This window comes from Protopterus annectens, chromosome 7.part0 (genome assembly GCF_019279795.1).
Source record: "Protopterus annectens isolate FY-2018-M chromosome 7.part0, PAN1.0, whole genome shotgun sequence".
Lineage (NCBI taxonomy): Eukaryota > Metazoa > Chordata > Ceratodontiformes > Protopteridae > Protopterus > Protopterus annectens.
In genome coordinates, this window is record NC_056739.1 from 315,613,528 (window position 1) to 315,636,687 (window position 23,160).

A 23,160-nucleotide genomic window follows, 5' to 3' on the forward strand; every position below is an offset into this window, starting at 1 on the left:
ACTCACCTAACCCGCCCTAACCCTCACGTCAACACATTCGCACACTTACCTGAACCAGACCAGTAACTTTCCACCACAGCGCTGAAAATACCGAAGCAACAGAAACGGACAACCAAATTCTTTCCCTAGGAAAAAAATTTGGTTTTCTGTTTCTTTGATATTAGAACACTTGAAATTTTGAAAGTTCGGTGTTCTAATATAGACCCCTTTTCTGCAGGTATGAATGCCACCTGAAAAATTATTTACAATCCTGAAAATTCTAAGCCCCTGTGTGCCAAAGGAAGGTAAAGTGAAAATACCAGGAGAAAGAACTTGATGGACTTTGCTATCAAAAGTAACATGCAGCCTGACAGAATTACAGGCGCACAGGTGAATATATGTTTCATAAAAGTTATCATCTACTGTAGAGAAGCAAAAATGTAATGCAACCACTGCCTGTTGTCAAGGAACAGACATGCTTCTATTCTGCCATGTCGACTGTGTGTAGAAAGCTACTTGTCTGCTTCTAAAATTTCTGCAAGGTCCATTGGGAGCTGGGAATTGTAAAGGTTAGTGTGGAACCACTGGCAATATATTAAAGTGAATGAATTTAAGCTAGCATAAAGAATTTTGGATTGCACATACTAATAGCTGGTTCCAGTAAATCTCTCTCCGTATGGCATCTAGAAATGCACATTATACATGTCTGATCTCAGCAATGCCCCAAAAAGTGAAACATTACTTCTCTGCTTTTGCAAAATATATCCCAGAAGGAGACCATGACACCCCCCCCCCCCCCAAAGCATTACTTTCATTGCTGCCACAGCCTTCTCACTCTGCTCCTGGAGGACCAGTCCAGGTATGACAAAGCATTCCAGATGTTTCCCCTATCCTATCTCTATCAGTTTCACTTTCTTCCAGCTGATACCTCACATCAAGTTGTTATGGCCTAGATGCTGTACTCTATATACAAATGACCTCACAAAACATCTTTCCTCCCACTTGGTAAGCCTTTCAAAGGTTTTCCTTCGATTCACTTGATCATGGCTTCTGTTCCATCACACATGGCTGAAACCTGAATGCAGACATTGGAACAAACAAAAAAAATGGTTATGAGGACCGCCTGGGTACACATGGACGGCGTTACAGGTATAAAGAGGAGGCCACTCCAGACTTCTATCTGGCAAATGGCTTGATGGTGGTCAATACATGGCTCAGCAAGAGAGTCACAAGAACACATAAAAGAGTGGCCAACATGCATGTAGACCTCCTCCTAGTAAGAAAGTGGCACTGGGATAGACTCAACAATTGAAAAGTCATCCCCAGTGAAACAGTCGTCCATAACAAACCCCTGGTTGCCACAATCACTTGCAAGCAGTGGTCAGATGAGGGTCTAAGGTCAAAAGAGACTAGGTAAAGACCTGGAAGTTGACTAGAGAGAAAGCACATGAGTTCAAGAAAAGCACTCAGGGCTCTAGCACCTCAGGAAGAAGAGGAAATAGGGGAGTTGGAGAAGAATCACAGCATTTAAAAAGAGCATGTGTGAGGACTACGGAAAAGACATGCAACCAAGCCAGGTATGGAAATAAGGTGCATAAGGAAAGCTGGTGATAAAATACAGAAAGTCCAGGAAGTTAATAAAAGAAAGAAGTACTGCACAAAAAAGTGGGAGATGAAAAACAAAGATCAGGCTAAGATGGAATTACTGGTTGACTAATAAGGAGGCTGACAGCACAGTTGCAACCGCAAAGAATAAGGCATCAGAGCTTTCAGAAAGTGACTCAGCAAATGACCACTACAAAATCTTATCAGGTTGCAAGACAAAGATAGAAAGATAAAGAAGACAGTCATCAGACAAACTTTCATGAGGAATGCAAACGACGACTTGTTCACCAGTCCAGAGGACATCAAAGGCAGATGGAAGGGCTACTTCCAGCAGCTTATGAATGAAGAAAACCCCACAGAAGTTGTATTACCTCCATACACAGCCTACACTGAAAGAAGAGGAGCCCACCACAGAAATAGTAAGAACGGCACTAAGGAAAATGAAGTAAGAGAAAGCAGCAGGCTCACATGAGGTCATGGCAGATATGATCAAGATGTTGGGCAAGTTAGGGGAGAAATGGCTTTGGAGGGTATTCAAAGCAGAATGGAGAGAAAGGTGTCCTGTATGACTGGAGAATAAGCATTCTAGTGCCAGAGTACAAGAGCAAAGCAGACATTCAGAACTGTGGATAATACAGAAGTATCTAACTCCTGTCACACTGCATAAAAGTTCTGAAGAGGGCGACTGATAAATGAATATACATAGCAGTAGAAAGTCAGATGCGATATGATCAATTCAGATCAGGATGCAGCACAACCAACTCAAAGCTTGCAGTGAGACAGAAAGTTGAGAAGAAACTGAAGAGGAGAAAAATGTACAAATGGCCATTCCTAGACTTGGAGGAAGCACACAAGGTCCCAAGAGAGCTAATTTGTGTGGTCTTGTAATGGTGTGAAGTCTATAAACACTGCTACAATTAGTGCAAGCTATGTACAAGGACCAGTGACTAAGTATAAACAGTGTTTGTACCTCAGAGTGGTTCCCAGTGGGAGTGGTTGTCCATCGAGGTTCAGTTCTGAGCCTACTGCTGTTCTTACTGATAGACAACACTGGCAAACACATAAAAGAGTGCACAGATCAACAAAGCTGTCGTGTGCAGCTGTGGCACTGCAAGTAGACTCTAAACAAGAACTTCAGCAAATGATAGGGTGAATGGAATGGAATGCAAAACTGAAAGGCACGTGGGATGAAATGGAGTACATATAAGACAGTTACTATAGCAGCAAATGGGGGAATTACGTAGAACAATAAGAAAGAAGGAAAAACAGTGGAACGGGTTAACAACTTCAGTTATCTGGGAGGGGTGATTGCAGAGAAGAGAAGTCTGAATGAGCAGGTCAAAGCTGGAATCAGAGATGCTACAGTGAACTGGCACAGTGTGTCGGGGCAGTGTGTGACAGAAGAATGCCAAAAGAAGCTGAAAAGTATAATTTACAAAACAGTAGTGTGAACAGTACTACTGTATGGTACAGAAACCTGGGCAATGAAGGCAGAGCAATTGAGGAAGCTAAAGGAGATGGAAATTAAGTGCCAGAGATGGGTAGTAGGATTCATACGGTGGGACAGACAAAAAAATGAAGACATCAGAACAGATGCTCAAGTAGCATCAAATGCAGAAAAGGTCAAAGATAGCAAAGTAAAGTGTTTCAGGTGCATGTGCAGTTAAGCAAAAGACAGACAATCTAGTGAAAAAGATGGAACAGACAGGAAAGGCATCCAACATAGAGATGGATGAATTGCGTGAAAGAACAGAGAAGACATGACTGTCAAAGAAGGCAGGAGAGTGGTACTGAAATCAGGACAGATGATGACAGTTGATGCGACATCCCCAATCCTCCCTGTAGAAATTGGCAAAAAGGGAGTGGATGATGATGGCTCAAACAAATGGATGAACAGTACTGGATCTGGCACCAACTCCTGCAACACTCTACCAGTCATTTCCCTAGTACTTAACAACGTACCTCTAATAACAACCTCTGTGCTTCCTGCTCTCTTCATATACTGTAGTCTTAGCTTTATTTCCAAATTCTGCAGTTTTCCTAGCAGCTGCCTGTGTGGGACTGAATCAAAAGCCAAGCTGAGATCCAAGTAGACCATGTGCATCGATACTCCACAGTAAATATTGGGCAGTGACAGAGCAGCTAAAAAGAGCATCAGGCACATAGTGGCTTACTGTTTTATTCACTAAATGTCAGGCCACTGATGGTACTGATGGGTGGTACAGGTTAGGGCTAAATTAATGTATTCCTGCTATCAGTCCCACAATAAGGATCTGCTGTAAGAGACACCTCACAGTAAGATACTTCCTGAAAATGCACACTGTACACTTTACAAAAAATGGACAGTCTGAGCTACTTATGTTTTTGCTAATCCAACATCTTATACAAACACTACTAACTTGCCATAACTTAAAGAAAAGAATTTACCATCATCTAGCATGCTGACTACGAATGCATCTCGGAAAGTTAAGTTAAGCAAATCCCATAAGGCCACTAGCTCACAACTGAAATGACTGGCTCTACTTTCAAGCTCATCTCAGTGTTGCATGTGAAATAAAGGGCACAGTATCAATTACAATAAAATACATTACATAAATAAATAAATAAATAAATATCAAAAAACTAGTACACAGAGTGCAGAAAGAAAGGAAGTTGTGTGATAAGCACAGCTTCAAGCAAATATTTTTCACCATTCAGAAAATTTAGCAATAATGCTGAGTAAAATGTATACCATTATATGGTTTTGTGAGTTGGGCGTCGGGCTGGCAACTCGACACCATAAAAACCAACTGCCAATCATTAGCGGACCGGAGTTCCGCTGTGGCGACCCCTAACTGGGAAAAGCCGAAAGACAAACAACAACATGCTTTTGACTGCATTCTGAGGAACAAAACACAGGACTTTAGGCAGCTACTAAATACAACAGTTTGACTTTGTTCTCCGAGTCTCAGGATCAGTGTTCAGGAAGGAGCTCAGGTTAACATAACAGTTTATTTATTTATATGCCATGTGTTAACCAGATGAGTAAGCTGCTTGAAAGATTTTCAATCACAACCTAGGCCAGAGTCAATAGCACAGAAAAAATAGGCAATAGTATAGAAAATGTATATATAACAAGTACAAAGAGCTGGTTGAAAGACCCTTTTCAGCCACAACCCAGGCCAGTGTCAATAGTACAGAAAAATTAGGAAACTGTATAGAAAATGTACACATGGCAATTACAAAGATAAATCACTTATTTGTACAATTTTGACTGCATAACATTGGATATGATCAGAAATTCAACAGGGTTGAAATATTCAAGCCTAAATTGATAATAGCAAGATTAAACAAGCATTACATAAAACATGATGCTCACTGATGTTTGAATTTGATCACTTTACAGACATGATAGGACAGAAATGACAACATAAATCACAACTGACAAGAACTACGGAGGTAAACACTGCATTCTGCAGTTACTTCTGTTGGGTGTGTTACAAACATTGGACTATAGTATTGGTTAAACACTGGATGATGATACTACAGTAACTTCACTGCATTAACTTGAAACAAATTACAATTACGACTTTCCATTTTAATACAGTACATCAGGTCACAGTATGCATTACACTTTAAAAGGGTTATGTTTAGCCTGTGCAACATTATGCTGCTAACCATTATCCCAGCAACAATGACATGTTATTTCAGTTTCAGAACTGTTAAGGACAGAAACAGAGGACAACAATAACTGCTCTTTCTGCTGAAGAAATATCAAAAGGACTGAAATTTGAGAAATTCTTTTAGATGCTAGAGGTTCAACAGCACATACATCTTAGCACCCTTAGCAGTATGTATACCAACTACATGGGACAGATTCTTGTGTTCACTGCATGCCTTGTCTTCAGACTAAAAAGGAAAGAACCCAATCACAAACTGGTCACACACCAGGAGATTACAAAACAGAAACACATACACACACACACACACAAGACCATGGCCCCTGACCTGCCAAGGATACAGCCTGACTTCCACTACAGCTACATATGCTCTCAGGTCTAGCCTGAGAGAAAAACTACAATGAATTCCTGGATCAGATTAACTCTGAACATAAATTTGAGACAGTAAATGGATAGGGGACCCTTCATGCCACTGCTCTGGGGGATTACCTATGAAGTATCCCTGTTTAGACTAAAACAGCAGGATAAGAATGTTCTTATGTGCCAGTTTAACAAAACTACTGGCAAACACAACACATGGGATCCACAAACACAGGATAGTCCTGAGTTACAACATGAAAGCAGAGCTGATGTAAGTACAAACACAGACCTTCTGTAAGACATAATAAGGAAAATTACTTTTAAATAAAAGGTGAAATGAAATTTACAGAAAAAAAAAGTTGACAGGAATAAGTTGCTGACTTTTCAATACCTGTTGGATAAATACACTTCTCCAACTCGAATAGGGTTGGTTTCCTGTGGCAGATATAAACGGTAACAGCATCCCCTTTATGTGCATAAATCCTGGCTATGTTTAGCTCTTCCTTGTTGGGCACCAACTCCAAAAGCTGTTCAGCAGAGAGAGAAGGAAAAGCAGCTGCGACATCTGCCCTAAGCTTCCTCCTGGAAATATATGTCAGCAGATAAGTCACTGGTGTCAAGGCCTTCTATTCCCATACCAAATCTAATAAGCAGAAATCTCAGAAACAGATTTTATATTTATTACAAGCTGGAAGCAGTGAGACATTAGAAATACTGATAAATTAATGTGCAAAATCAATAGACAGCTTATACTGACACAGGTAAAACTGACACACTGAATGAATGTGTTACTAAAACAAAATCTATGAGAAGCTTTATTTGTCACATGCAGAGCAGTATGCAGAACCATGCAAACTTCCAAATGACACCACACATAGTTATAAAGTCTTCACTATACAATGCTACAACTTAAACATGGCATTTCACATCTATTAAAGATTATTTAAGGACGGCCATAGTTTGATCACTGATGTGATAAAACATTTACATTCTGCTGACTGCAACAAAGTATACTATATGACAGCAATACTGCCCATTTGAAAAGGTATTGTTTTTCATGCTATTCCTTCAGCTCACTTCAGAGGGTAACAGCATAAACAGAACAATTAACAGCCTGCAACACTTAAAATGAAGATCTGTAATTCAAAATAAAATACATAGTGGTCTTCTGTAGCCCACTAATTGAACAAGTCACATAAGAAGTGAAAATGCCATTAGGAACTGGGAGGATAAAAGGAGAGAGGGGGACATGGTAAGTAGAACAAGGTCCAGGGCCAGACGAACAATGAAGTACCACAGGAATCTCTTCTAGGTCTAGCCATGTATAAGTTGCCTTAAACTACAGGGGAACCAGAAAAATAACATTCTATGTTTCAGATAAATGACTTGCATCAGGAAAACTGGCTATCACTATAGGGGAAAATAGGGTGGCAACTACAACTAGACAGTGTGTTCAACCACCCGAGATGCAAAGACCAAGGGAAAGCTTGCATGACAAAAGGGAATTGGACGATACTTGCATGATAGTAAGGAAGAAAGCAACTTGAATGATAGGCAATGTTCCAAAGCTGTCACCATGCTGCAAAGGTGAAGTACTAAAAGCCAAAGAAAAAGTGATATGACTGCACAGAACCTGGCAAGACCTTATCTGAACAAAGGGAGCATGCCGTTGTTCTATACAATTCTGTGAAAAGTGAAGGGACTAGGTTTACTTAAATATCACCTTACTTCGTGGCATAAGATATCTGCAATAGCATATACAAGTACCAGTGATGGAGGGCACAAACAAAAAATCTGGAGGGGGGGGGGGGGTGAAGTCAGCCTGCAAAAATCATTTCAAAATGTCTGCTTTTGTCACTGATGGTGCAGCTCAGTGTTTGCACTTTTTCGTGTCAGACATTAGCATTTAAATCTTCAGTCATGTAGCCTATTAAAAAAATTATCAGCACACATAAGATTAGCCACTCTGTGGTATGAGCATTGACTGTAGGTAACTTAATCACACTCACTAATGCTGATGTGACACCCCAACCCCACTAAAAACATGAAAAGGGGGCTGATGACAATGACTAGGCTGGCTAAGAACAACAAGCAAATTGAAAGCCACAGTCAACCAAAAGTCAAACAGGGTGATTAAAGCAAACTATCTCATAAACATACCATATAAAAACTTTTAGATGATTAAAATCCAAGGAAAACTGTATTAGACTGAAAATTATCATATGACGTAATGCAAAGTAGTAGCTCTTTACAAAAAAGACCAGCAGTCATGAAAAATAAGCTTGCAAAAGCCATGGTGGCTGCATGCATAGCAAGGAATTAAAAAATGCAGGGGCAATATGTGGGAGCAGTAAAAATAAATGGAAAAGCAAAACCACAGCTAAATTCTTAAAACTATACAGGAGGAAGTTGGCAGGTTGGAAGGCTATGGGTGCACCTCATCTCGGTTCAGGTTCTACGTACAAAAAACTTGTGCAAACAGCTTCCAGAGTACTCTACACTGTACCTAACAAACAGCAGAATGATGTCCACAGAAAAATTCCACAACATGTACTGCACAAAATTGTATGAGCTATCACTAAGCACATTCATGGTGTATATACTGCAGAGCTCCTGTTGATGTGCAGCTACTACTTATTAAAAACACCATCTTACAAGTCAGTAAAATCAACCAGATAAAATATACTACACTGCAATAACTAATAAAGAGAGAGAGAGAGAGAGAGAGAGACGCCTCAATACTTCAATAACAAGCACGCATATCTGTGTGCAATGTTCTTACTAAACAAACAATCTAATGACAGCTGTGGGCTACATGACCATCCAAATCTATTTACTTACTTACAGATTCTACTTAGCCAACAGCTTGCTTTTTACCCTACCCAACACCACATCTCTGTTCCCCACTACAACTTAATCTGCAGATCTAACTTAATACTCACATGTAACTAACAAAAGGATATACTCCATCTGGCTTACCTCCACTGTCTCACTATGGTACTTAAACTCTATTGCATTAACATCTTAAAATCCACCTCTTCTTAACTGCTGCTGCTCCCTCGCAAGCATTTATAGACTGAATTTGATCTACCACATTTCAAGACACTGTTCCAGTTCTGTCAAGCCCCCTTTCATCCACCATTTAGCGACTCATTTATTAGCAGTTTTCACTTATGTGTTCTCAGTAAAATGGTGCAATACTCCTTCCAGAAATTCTTAAACTTTACTTACAAGAGGATGAAAAAACAAGTCCATCATTAAGACTGAGCAGATCAAAATCATTCTACAACATCCCCTATGGATTAGGACAAGAGGCAAGTTATCAGCCTCTTCTCTATGGGATCGTTTCTAAGACCTCCACAAATCTGGGGTTGTTACAGGTAGATGCAAAGGGGGTCAGTGTCCCTTTCATCATCCAAACTCCATGAGATTTGCATCCTCTTGCACTATGTCTTCCCATGCAGCTGAGGTGAAGGTAAACCAGAAGGTGAGGAAAACCTTCTACTAAAAACTAAATTAGAAAGAGACACTACCGAACAGCCCTGCTTCAGCTGTTCTGCACAAAAAAATACATTCCTAATAGATGAACAAAATAAATTTTGAAAACAAAATTGAGTTGGAAAGGAAGGAAGTTCCACACTATCAACAACCAGAAGGAATTTATTGTTAGCACTTTTGTTCACTTCAAAATCAATGAACTTCTTCAAACAATTCAAACACACATACTCCAACTTTTAAATCTTCTTCTTTCGGCTTTTCCTGGTTAGGGGTCGCCACAGAGGAACTCCGGTCCGCTAATGATTGGCAGTAGATTTTGTACAGGTGCCAGCTCGACGCCCAACCTTCAATGAAGGCACGCCCATTCTACGCATGTCTTTCGAACGCCACTCTACCATGGGGTGGACATGTAGACTCCACACAGAAGGCGCTCCAGCAGAGAATCGAACGGGAGAACCTCTTGCTGTGAGGCAACAACGCTACCGCTGCACCACAACTTTTAAATAACCCTCTAAAATGACATCACATACACATCTTATTTTTAAAGCAACAGTACAAAATTCAAACGCCTATAAAGATACTACCATATAAAAATCTCTTAATACACACAAAATATTTTTTGCATAAATTTAGTATAACAAAACATAAAATAATTTGCAAGACTACACTTTAAAAGCATTTTAAATAAATTTTATCACCTTAATCTTTCCAATGATTTAAGTTTCAAAATGCACTTAAAAGAACGCTAATCATTTAATCCTGGATAGGCATAAGCGTTCAACCTCAGCTGCCAGAGGAGCTTCCCTTCTTCCAATTTTAATGACCACGGCCCCCCTAACATTTTTATCCACTTGTTCTATCACTAAATAATAGAAAAAGTGGTCAGGGTTTTCTAAAATGTGCTTTGCTAAGGCATTAGTTGTATTGCATTTACTAATGTGGTATTGGTGCTCATATATACGTGGTCTAAATTGTCGTTCTGTTTTCCTATATAAAAGCCCATGCATGATTGGCACTTAGCTAAATAGATTACCCCCTTAGTGCTGCAGTTGTATTTCCCTTTCAAATTATAAGTTATTTTATGCATTTCAAATGCTTTCGTTACTTCAATAAATTTACAGTATTGACACCGGCCACATTTTTTTTCATTCCTGGATTTGGACTATAGGGTGTCATTTCTCTAAGAGTCCCTTAATATTACATCCTCCCTTAAAGGTCACCCTTGATCTAGCTCCTAACTTAGTTCTGATGTATCCTCACTTATTAATGCCCAATTCTTCATTAAAATCTCTCTCAAAATAACAGAATCACTAGAAAAAATAGTAGTGAAGCTAACACTATAATTAACACTTGAAATATTACTTGGGTTGTTACTATATGTTAGTTCAACTATTGTTTGATTACATTCCCCACAAAGGATGCCTTTATTTAAAATGGGTTTAAAATAACCTGACTTCTTTTTCGATCAACTTCACCTATTAAATCATTAATCAATTCTAATGGATACGCTCTCTTAAGGAACATATTCTTAAGGGTACTACATTCGAGCTCAAAATCCTCATCCAACGAAATCATCTTAGTCGCTGTAATTAGTTGTCCCTTTACTACGGCTTTCTTTGATAATATGGGTGGGAGCTTTCAAAGTGTAAAAAGGCATTTGAGTATGTTGGTTTCCTAAACATTTTGGCAAGGTACCTCCTATTCACTCTATTTTTAATCAATTGGACATCCAAGAAAGATACTGCCTCTGTATCAAATTGTGAAGCGAATTATAAAAATGATGTCATACTGGACATACTATCCATAAAATTATTTGCTATTATTAAATCACCTTTCCAAATCAAAAATATGTCTAACATTATATGTATAATATGTCATCCAATGGACAGGATCCACCGAACACTGTAATGAACTATAAGGATTTTCACGGGCCCCAGAGGAGGAATCAACCCAACTCTCAAGGCAGGGCACGTTGCAACCAATGTTCAAGAAAGCAGCAAGGGAGGTAGTGGAGGAAGACAGTGCATGAGAAAGGCTGACGAGAAAAGTTTGTATTCTCACTAACCGACAAGGAGACTTTAAAATATACAACTTTTCTTCTCGCCCTGTAATTCTGGACTTACTATATTTTAAATAAAGGTGTCCTTTGCGGGGAATGTAGAACTTATAATTTGAAAGGGAAATACAACTGAAACACTAAGGGGGGAATCTATTTAGCTAAGTGCCAATCATGCATGGGCTTACATAGGAAAACAGAACGACACTTTAGACAGCGTATATATGAGCACCAATACCACATTAGTAAATGCAATACAACTAATGCCTTAGCAAAACACATTTTAGAAAATCCTGACCACTTTTTCCATTATTTAGTGATAGTACAAGTGGGTAAAAATGTTAGGGGGGGCCCGTGGTCATTAAAATTAGAAAAAAAAGGAGCTCCTCTGGCAGCTGAGGTTGAATGCGTATACCTCTCCAGGATTAAATGATTACTGGTCTTTAAAGTGTATTTTAAAACTTACATCATTGGAAAGATGAAGGTAATAACATTTTATTTAAAATGCTTTTAAAGTGTATTCATGCAAACAATTTTATGTTTAGTTATACTAAATGTATGCAAAAAATGTTTTGTGCGTATTAATAGATTTTTATACGGTAGTATCTTTACAAGCTTTTGAATTTTGTACTGTTGCTTTAAAAATGAGATGTGTATGTGAGGTCACTTAATTAAGAGAGTTATTTAAAAGTTGGAGTATGTGTTTTTGAATTGTATGAAGAAGTTCATTGCTTTTGAAGGGAACAAAAGCACTACCAATAAATTCCTTCTGTTTGTCAATAGTGTGGAACATCCTTCCTTTCCAACTCAATTTTGTTTTTTGATTAGTTTGTGGTGCTTTATTTTTAAAATAAATTTTGAGTCAAGGGAGAGACTGGCCTCAATTTCATATATGTTGAGAATGCACAAAAGTGGTTGGGATTTATAGTCAGTGTCAGTGGTGACACTAACATCTGTCACAACAGCACAACAACCAATCGTGCTGTGCCATGAAAGGCAGTGGGGCCTATTTTAACTTATTTCCATTCCCAGCCACCCAATCAACACAAATCTGAATGGCAGGGGTAGTTTTGTGTTAACTGCTTTTCGTACTCCCTTCAACCACATATCAAATTAATCTATTCATACCCAACCTTAGGCATAGGCAAACTAGGCAACCGCCTAGGGTACCGTAATGGCAGGCCTCATAAAGGGCGCAATTTTAATGTACTTGCTTTTCTGCACTTCTTAAGGTAATTTACGTTTTTCTCCACCTCACCACCCATGCTGTAGCATTTGCGCCCTCCCCCACTTCCGTAATCCAAAGTATGATTTCATAGCACAGCCCCCTACTGTGTTCTTCCATTCCCTCCCCCCTGCATCTATGTGATCAGTCAGTGGCTGCTATTATTGAGCGCTATTTAAAGCATCCAATCAGTGATGCTTTCGTACCACTGATGTCCCTGGCTACTGCTCCAATCAATGGTATAAAACTCTGATCACGCCCGCTTCTTATCCCTTTCTTCATTAATGAGATAGAGGCGGGCTATTGGCTTTCTTTACTTCCGGATACTGATCTCTGGATGTGCGTGCATCAGCATCCTGGTTCTCTTCACCACGTGGGAGACAAAGAGCGACTTTTTTTGCCATTTTCATGTGCTTTGCTTGCCTTAAGTTAAGTCCAGACTACTTAAGCTACGGAAAGCCAAATTACTCCCTGTTAGGGTAGGCGAAAACTCAGTATGGGGAGCGACTTACTTTTTAATTTTTGAAGAGAATGAAAGGCGGTCTTGAAAGTTAAAAGCCGGAAGCACGAAACTTGTAGATGGATATGCGAGTACATAAACAGGGCATGCTGACCTTGTTCTTTTAGGTGTATAGCAGACGCCCTCAGGTAAACACTTAATTCAGAAAGTATTTAACACTCGTAGAACCAGTTACCAACCAGATAAACAGAGGAAAAAAAATTCTACAAACTTCTAAGGGTAATAATAATGAAGACAGTCATTTTTGAACCTGCCATGCAAAAATGCAGAGATTACCAGTTCTTAAGTTTTAAGAATGACACTCGTAGGTTAACTTTTGCTTGACAACAATCCAAAACTATAGCCTTTTTTTGGTGTTTTCTTGTATCAAGTGACTATGCATATATACTCTGCTATATGATATGTAAGCAGTAGTAGCTACTTCTCTGTAATTTTACGTTGTCGTGTGTTATTTAATGTTGCAGTTTTGCTGGTGAGATTTGAGTAGTTTGATTAATGCTTAACATATCTGATTGTGCTCTTTGGTAGCTACAAATGGGAATACTTTGCATGTGGTTTAGGTAGTAGGCGAGTCGTACTTGTATAAACAGTCAGCTAGTTGGTACTGTAGAGATAATGTGTGAGAGGTGAAATTACATTCAGTAATAAATGGTATTTAGTTTTTCTGTGGGACTTTGGTACTGGGGGTTGTACAAATGTAAACATGATGAAGCTGTTTTGCCCCCTTCCTCCCCATTTATCATACTAGTTTATTTAGTTGTTGTAGATAAGGTGATAAATAAAGAGAATGACTTGTGTGGTGATGCTTTGGAGAGTCAGGTTTGTAAATCTGGAAGTACTTTTTTGCTTTAAAAGTTGCAGTCTGCCCATTATTAGTAAATGATGCTTTTCTGTGAACAATCGACAGTTTTGTGTAATGTTCTTTTGCAGTCATACCTCCCAAGTGTAATTAATTTACCAAGAGCGTTTCTCATTTAATGGTCTTAAAAACTTCACGCTCCTTGAACTTCCACAGTGAAAGGTTCTGTCACACATTCAGTATGGTCAATGTTTTTAACTGGGAAATAAAAATTAATCTTATTAATCCATCAAAAGAACTATTCTAAAAGTAAAATCACATTTAACCACCCTGTGAGCTTCCTAGTTGAAGCTGTAAGCAAGCTATTTGCAAGTGTTCCACATTTTGCCATTTTCCCACATTTTAAGAGATAATGTTTGTTTTGAAGATGGAAGGTTGAGAGCTGTGGTATGATGCACATATTTTGACTCAAGTTTTCGCTGCATTCCTCCTAAAATGGATGACTTTGGGAGAAGTGTGTTGAGCTGTGTATCCGAGGCTGTGTGGTTTAATAGGCATGCACCCCCCCCACCCCCACCAAATGACATGATGTGTTCTGATGATTTTTGTTTTTATCAGAGAAAAACATTTTGTGTGTGGAAATAACCCTTATGTGCCATTTACTGGCCGTGTTTTGGCTCTGTGCAGATGAAACAACCTTTAACGTCCAAGACATTCTGGAGTTGTAAATGTGTGTATGTGTGAGTGGTATATCTTTTTGCGACAGCATTCATACATGTATGTAATGTGGTGTGTACCATGCATGCATGTGTTTGCATCACGGACAGTGTCAGATCTGGCTTAGACTGTATGTTCAGTGGTGGCTGGGTAAACCTGGTGTGGCTCATGGTCCTCTGTTTTAGTAGCACCATCACGTTTATCTGGGTTAGATATGTGAGGCATTCCTTGCTTTAGATGTAGTTATGCAAGCTGCTGGGAAAATCAGTAATAGCTTCTGTAGTTTTTCAACTTGTTGTTTTTAGGTATCCATTCTGGTAAAAAAAGTTGGTAATTGATTTTATTTTAATTAGTTCTTTTGTTACCTAGCAGGAATCACAAGGTAATCTATAGTGTGGTTGTTTCTCAACAGCTGTACCTCATGAATCTTGCCAGGTAACAAATGAACTAGTAAAAATAAAGACCTCACACCACAAGATTCATTAATGGTATAAGTTTGAAGTTTTGCTGTTAACTTTTACTGCAGAAATAGTTTTTTTTTATTATTTTTAATAAATCCGCTTGTGTACTAAACTGAGTGAATTCATCTGGCCTGGAACTTGTGGTGTGAGATCTGGTCTCTTCTACAGTGCTTTATTTAATAAAAATAAAGGTTCAGATATTAACTTTCTGCAGAAGTTTTTAATGTTATGTTTGGGTCAGGAAAATCTCATTTTTGGAGAAGACAATTAAGCTAGCCAGAAAATAACATAGCATGCATACACTTGAGTTTAATTTGTTCACAATGCTGTTGTGTGCTGCTGAGGTATCATGACTCAAAGAATGCAGTCAGTCAGTATTGACAAAGATTAGTTTCTCTCTCTGAACTGTACTTTGAATTCAAACTTGTACTTGTGTTAACGTAGAGTTACAGTGCAGTTTTTTTTTTTATGGTTTGAGTCTTTCTCGTACTGCACCATTTTTAGTTTTCGTTCTGGTACAGAGCTGCTAACACTCACATTTGTAACAAGCTGTTGAGATTCTGCTCTGCTTTGAGAATGACTTTACTGATTCATTTGTTTTTAAGAGTCACTGTACCACATGTGCTATGCACCTTGTAAAAAGCAATGTTATTACTCTGTCATGACTGTACATAAAACAGGCTTGCCACCATTCCGTTTTTTTCTGGACTATCAGGAAATCAAACTGATTCTCCGGTAGCCTGGAAAACACTGTACAAACTCCGGTATTCAATTTCAAAAAGGAAACAGACTATCGGAGTTTGTAAATCAGCCAAAAGCAGGCGGCGGGAATGAAAAAAGAGGGCGTTCCCACCAAGTGATGCCATCGTGATGTCATAAAATGGGCGGTATATGGGTGGGGATGGTGTTGGGGTGGGCGGGGTTACTGGTGACGCAAGGGGCATGGCTTTACTCTGGTTTTAGCCGTGAAGGAAGGTGGCAACCCTAACATAAAATCTTTACACCAGCAACAGATCAAGCAAGTTTATTAAGGAAAATTCATCTTCACTTGCACTTTAACTACACTACAAGGTATCTGTTACAGTATGACTGATTTTTCATGCATTTAAAAATTGAAAGAATTGGAGTGTTTTTTGTGGGAGTGACCTGAGTGGCTTTTGAGGGAGTGGCTCAAATAGGGGTGTTCCTTGAGCATGGTGTGGGTGGGGCTTAAGGGGCACCAGAGCACTAATTCACCTAGAGCGCCATTTCAGCTGAGGCCGGCCCTGAGTCTGTTACTTACTGCCACTCTAATTCCTCTCAATTCTCCCATACTATCCACTACTCATTTGCCAACCATCCCAGTTGTTCTTCTAGTAAAATAATTACTTCACTCTCCTATGTTCCTCCCTATATTTCTGAACTATTAATATACTATACAGACTGACACTTTAGATAATTTCTGTACTTTATGGGAAGTTACTGAGCTAATAAGCCTGCCCAAACCTAGGGACACCGCTCCCATATTGAAATTTTATCAAGCTGATTACACAGCCTTTATTAGGAGTTAAATAATTAGAATTGGAAGAAAGATGTGAAAGTCAAGAACATTTCAGACTGTCAGGATATTTCTATGAGCAAATCTACTCATCAACTGTTATGTTTCTAGTACTAGAGATACCAAATGCTAAGTGGTAGACAGTAAAGTTAAACAGGTTTAGCAGAAACAAAACAAAGAAAGTTTGTTGACAGACATAACAGGATACCTAGCATGATAAATCAAGTATAAGAAAATGAAGATTACTGAGGAAAATAAACTACTAGCAACTTCAGACAACAAAAAGCCATGTCCTTGTTTACATACACGAGTAGTTTCTTAATAAAGTATCAGTGTGACCACGGATAAAGTACTGATTACTAACTCAAATCATTTAGTGGAAATATTTGTAGACAACTTTGCTGCATTATCAAAAAAGTCCCACCTTGATCAATCTCGATTTCCCTTTACGCAGAGACTTGTATTTTTAATAGCACTGTGTGTGACAGAAAAAGCATTTAAGAACAATCAAACCAGACTCAGTAGCTGAGCCTAATGGTCTTGACAGATATTTGAGTCCATAAACAAGCAAAGCTTCACCAAAAACACTGAGAAAACTCAGTAGTTCAGATATACTTTTGAACTTTTTAATGAATAAAAAAATTTAAAAATAGCCAGTGTTAAGTAATGAAAAGTTCAAATATCTAAGTTGTTGAGTTTTCTCTGTCTTTTGGTGAAGCTTTGCTTGTTTATTTCTTGTATCTGCTTACCAGAGTTAATTTTTTTTGTATTTTCCTTCCTATTAAGCCCATATCATCATGTATTTGGTGGTTATTCCAACTGTCTATTTAGAAGGAAGCTGTTCCACGATTATCGAAAACAGCTATAGTTATTTCCTTATTTTAAGAAGGGGGTCAATATTACTGTAAACAATTATTACCCAATTAGTCTTATGAGTATTATTGGAAAAGTAACTGAAAGAGCATTATGGTTTTCTCTCGAACCACAAAGGAGTTGCTCCCAAAGCTGAATCCTTTTCAGTATGGATTTTCTCTAGATAGATCTTGCATGACCAACTTAAGTTTCTATCAGGATATATGGGAATATGTTGATGTAGGTTTGTCAATTGATGTGACTTATTTGGACCGTGCTACAGCAATAGATTCTGTGCCTCATACTGAAATTATGTCCTCTCAGCAAATATTTGATATCAGTCACTACATTATTAAATGGGTTAGTCAACTAGTAACTTGTTGACTAACAGAAATTTTAAGGTAAGACTTGAGAATATAATATGCAAGAACATGATGGTTATGGTGGGCGTTCCCCAGGGGTAAGTACTTGGTCTGATGGTTACCATGCTCATGTCTGGCCTTTCTACTCCAAACAGTATAATTATCACTAAGTTTGTTGATGACACTAAGGCTAGGTCAGTTATTAGTTCAGCGAATGATCATGCTGTATCACCACATTACTGGATTCCTTGTATGTATGGTTGATGAATACATACATGGAGTTCATTATTAGCACAACTAAAGTGTTGTATTTTGGTAGTAACAATTTCTGCTGCACATACACTTTAAACAACATTATCTTAAGTTATGAAAAAAGATTAAGAACCTGGGTTTGGTAGTGGACAATAGGCTGAAGTATGAAGACTCTCTCACTAGTTATCAAGAAATTTTAAGCACTAATTAGAGACATTTTATGTAGTATCACTAATTGTGATGAAAGAGTATTGCTCCCTCTTTTCAAGGTTGTTGAGACACCACATACTCTGCAGCAACCAGTGTTTATAGTTGTACTCACTTTTTCAGAGACTGGAGTTAATCCAAGGTTTTACACTAAACACATGGTTGGAGTTAAACATCGAATAGACTGGAACAGTTGTCATTTTTCCCACAAATTATTTGACTGGTAACAGGTGATTTTATACTAGTCTATAAATGCATGGATAATACCTTATTATCAACTACCTTAGAGTTAGAATTTAAGTGGCATAGTACAGGCACTAGAAATCATTGTTTCCTTGTGAATATGCCAACACGCAACACTGTCCACTGGAACAGATAATTTTATTGGAGGGGTGGATTAGAAAGGCTTCTAGGCAAATGTTTAAAGTAGACACAGATAAATGATTTGGTAACAATAATTTTGAGTGCTCATCAGTAGATGTCAAACTCGGATACCAGACCTTGCTGAAGTTTAGGTAGGTAGATGGATGAGTATTCTTGTTCTGAGTTATCAAGCAGTATAAAATGCTAGTTCTTGCAGTTCTACAAATATAAAATGCTTGACATACCATTCAAGCAGCAGTGTAAACTAAATTATTACAACAATTAAAATAACCTGGAGTCTTATAACCAACTGTGTTCTCACAATAAAAAAGCAGAGAAATAATACAGATGCAATTATATGAAGCCAAGACAGTGTACAAAAGTTGAATAGATATGTAACAGTCCAAGATCAGTATGAGGTCAGGAGAGTATGAGAAAGTTATCAGGACAGAAAAGGAGTTGAAAAGGAGACCTGTGAGGAGTTACAGATTTTAATATACAGAAATAAGGAGGGAGCAGAAATAAACAGAAATTAAAAGTTATTAAAAAGTGAATGATAGGAAGTTTACAGGCGAGTAATGCGAGTGTGTTAGAAAATGAACGGGGGAAAATAAGGGGCATTTATAGTACAGAACAGAAGGGATCAGAGGATTACTGTAAGTGGGAATAAGTGTGTAAGGAGGGTGCAAAGTTTACTTACTGAGAAGTTCAGTGAATGACAGTGGCAGAGATTTTAATTAATATGGCTTTAGAAAAACAGTGTGTGAAGTCTACGGCTTGCTCACTAATGATGGCAATGACGGAAATGAGAATGTCAGACTGATTGGAACCACTAACAAGATATAAATGGGATGTTCAGGAATCCTGTAAGGATGCCCCCAAAAGCAGTCCGTACTGGAGCTGCTCTAGGCATTATCCCCTAAGAGGACGCAAAAGATCAGGGCCAGAACACGCTGAAGAGATTATATTTTGCCTGGCTAAGGAGTACTCGGAAATCTCCTAGAATGACATAAAACCTATCAGGTCTAGAGATGCTTCATCTGCTACCACTGTGGCTCTCACCAAGAAAAGGAAAAGGAAAACGAATGTGTGCGTTATCTTTATAAATAAAGGAAAATTAACAATATTAGAAATAAAAACCATAAGAATGCACTCAAATTTCATATATACAATAAGACTGAAACCTTTTTTCATTTGTTGGTTGCTAAAGGGTTAAATTTATCTCCCATAGTTAAGAATACTGATAAACAGCAAGTGACACAAAAATCAAGATAACACCATATTTAGTCTATCATCCAAGACAAGGTCAACCCAGCCCATTTTATTAAGGAAAAGAATATTATCAGCTCCACTGGGGAAAAAAAAGTATTTCTGACTGCAGTAATCACAGCCCAAAGGTAACAGTTCAAGTAAGAGACCCAAGTGTTGAAGCAGCTGTCTGTGGAGGGCAAGGAATTGAATTGCCAGTGTTCTCTCACCCATAATGAGCTGGTAGGGTAGAAGTAAAGTCTCACAGCTTAAACAACACCTGGGTAAAGGACAACAGTCAGGCTGCAATACAGGGGGACAAGACTACCACAATGGCTCTGGATAATACTGTGTGAAATGCACTGTATCTACCAGCTGTCAGAGGGCAAGAAATATATTTATTACACACACACACACACACACACACACACACACACACACACACACACACACACACACACATATGCTTATACACTGTCCTAATGCCAAAGCTTTCAGATGTGTGCAAATGTTTTCAAGTTAGAGTAAGGACTACGTAAGAGGATAGTTTTAGGATGTTGCGTGTGTGTTTTATTTAACAGTACTCTTGGGGAAAAAAGGTATTTATTAAGATAATATGATGGACTGGAATTAGAGACAGTGGCAGGTTTAGGGTTAGCACACGAGTAATGATGGGGGTGTAGGAGGCGGACTTAACATCCTCCTCCTCCAAAGTAAAGCTGTTTTGTAATTTTTGTTTCTTTTTTGTGTGCTACTGAAAGACACGTTCACATATACTGTATGTATATCCACAGTTATACATACATACACACACACTTCTCGAAATCCAGCCTTGTACGGCTGACGCACTCTCTCAGGTGTTACCCACTACCACTACCAAGATTCAGTCAGCAGGACAGTGAGAAGTTAAGGGGACACTAGGAAGAAATCTGAAAAAATGGTAAAGCAATAAGCTGGATCAAAAGTACATAAAAAGTAGAAGCTTTACTTCCATATACTTCCTGACCACTGTTTCAGTTAGTTAACTCAGGGCATGTGTGCAACAAAGAGAGATGCATGCAGAATTCATTACATGGATTTTGCCATTGAATATATTAAAGCTGAAACATCTGCTGTTCTGCAATATAATTAATATTTTAATAAACTAATGGCGTTGTTTGAATCATACTACATTTTCATTCATTACATTAAAAAGCCTCCACCCATAGTATGATGGCACAGAAGACCTGTTACCTTGCTTTCAGGCTAGTGCAATCGAACATATGAAGCATCACACATAGCTGGTGCGATCTCCAAAGTCAGCAATGGAGAGGAAGGACGAAACACTTAAAACGTACTCGGTTCAGACACCATTTCAAAACAGATAGATCACAAACAAAGAATAAACTGAAAACAATCTAGGCTTTTGCTAGTGCCTCCACATTTTGTAAATTCGGATATTTCTCTAGGAATACTACCACTCACTTGCCTTGGTCATACACCCTGACAGCTTATGATCAAAAGGTTGTTACAGGTTTCCAGAATTTCTATGCCCTTTTGAGAATGAGAAACGCATTCTGCAACCAAAAATCCTGAGCAATGAGAAATGCAGCTAAAAGTATTTTTCTGTTGTTTTTTTTTTTTTTTTCCTGTTGTCTGAAACGCAGGGAAAGTATTTTTTTTTTTTGTTTTGTTTTTTTCTTTTGTTTTTTTGCTGCTGCTGTTGTTAATGGAAAGCCAAGTTCAACGTCTTAAAGAGCACATCATGGTGGACCCCACAATACAAACCTACAAAATACAGCCACAACAGCCTAAAATGTAGCTGCAAATGCCTCAGCAGTGAGAAGGAAAGCAGCCCCATATCAGTTCATCTGAGGAAGGCACACCTTTCAGTCACATTTCTTAAATAAGAAGGCATTCCTACATCATATAAACAGCTGTCTTTACAGCTGGTTTACTGCAATTACTGGGACAGGCTACCTCTAAGGTGCTATGCAACTCTGACATGTGGCTCTTTTACAGTTTTCCCCCTTCTTTTAATGTTGAAAACTTTGCTCTTTCCTGTTGGTCTATACCCATAAACAGCATCTCAACACATCACAAATGAAAAAAATTAACAGAGAAAAAAATTCACCTGCAGGTTGATGATTAGCTGTCAAATAACACATTTGGCATTCCTTCCTAAAAGTAGTACGTGCATCTGCACAAACCACGTTATTTTGGCACCCTAAAAAACTACAGGCAAAAATGTGCCATCACTAATATTTATTTAAATAACCACGCTTAAGTGTTACTTTAGCACATGGCAATCCTAAATTTAACTTTCATACTCTTGGAATCTGCACTGCAACACTTACTGCTAATCCTTAAAATACGACTTCTGTGTTAAAGATAATCTGGTTACTGCCACTAGAAATAGAGAAAATTCCAAAACAGTACAACGTCTAAATAAGGAATCAGAAGAAATTGTAAAGCAGTAAAGCTGAACTTTTGGCAATTGCACGCCCGTTATTTATAATCGAAAATGTATCCCGTTTAAAAACATAACCGACATAGCAAAGTATCTGCATTTCGTAAAGCAAACCCATCCGCCCACAACCCGTCTTCTACATTTTTTTTTTTTGCATATATGATTGGGGTGCAATTGTAACAGTGGCATCATATAGAGCTCATGTTCACACATCTGGGTAGCTAGCCCTGCTGCAGAAATGTCATAAAAAAGTTCATCGTAAGTTAATGCAATGTCCATGTCACTACCTACAAAAATAATTACTTCCCATATCCTTTAGAGACACAACGTGACACGGTACAGTGCAACCGGTATTTTTTTTTTTTTTTTTGTACTTTGTTGTGTCTCCACCATTAATAATAAAAAGTGCATAGCTCTCAAAATGTTGCTGCTCATTTCACTTGCTATCCCAAACACCTATAAGGACATTTTAGGGAAGCACTCGGCTCCAAGCACTTTGTGTACACTGCAAATGCTCTCCGGTCTTTATACTAAGTTTTAAGAAGCACACTCTCCTGCATATATTGAACTACGCTTGTCTACACCTTTACAAGGTGTTTGTGGCTCGCTCACCTGTCTGATCCTTTGATAGCTGTGTTTGATTTAACACGGAAAGGTTTAGTAAACATCATGAGCAACTGAACCTTGGTGGCCTGTCACACAAGATTTAAGCAGAAAGAGCATTGCCATACTCAGAAAACCCAAAAGGAAGCCGCCATCTTAATACGGCTATATTGGACGTCCGACTTGTAACTAGCACCGAGTTGACACCTCTTCCTGCAACAAGGGTTCTTGTTCAACTTAACCATGACAATTTTTTTTTCGGGGAATAAAACATCATGACAATACTACATAATTTTACAGTGTACTGAAAAAAGCGGGAGGGCATGATACCTCTCAACCTCTATGTGTAAGAAATCTGAGCAAAGCCATAAAAAAGTGGTATAAATAGGGACAATTTTGAAATATTGC

General features: G+C 38.4%; 1 protein-coding gene across 1 annotated transcript in view; it reads right to left on the reverse strand.

Moving 5' to 3' along the window:
• The window catches only part of EIF2D (eukaryotic translation initiation factor 2D), a 486,000-nt gene extending 463,071 nt beyond the window's left edge, over nucleotides 1–22,929 (reverse strand). The window contains exons 1-2 of the mRNA XM_044076862.1: nucleotides 22,762–22,929; nucleotides 5,995–6,185 (exon numbers count right to left, since the gene is read on the reverse strand). Of these exons, the coding sequence (XP_043932797.1) occupies nucleotides 5,995–6,185; nucleotides 22,762–22,820 (250 nt within the window). The 5' untranslated portion in view covers nucleotides 22,821–22,929. The remainder of the gene's footprint in view (nucleotides 1–5,994; nucleotides 6,186–22,761) is intronic.
• Nucleotides 22,930–23,160: the final 231 nt, after the last annotated feature.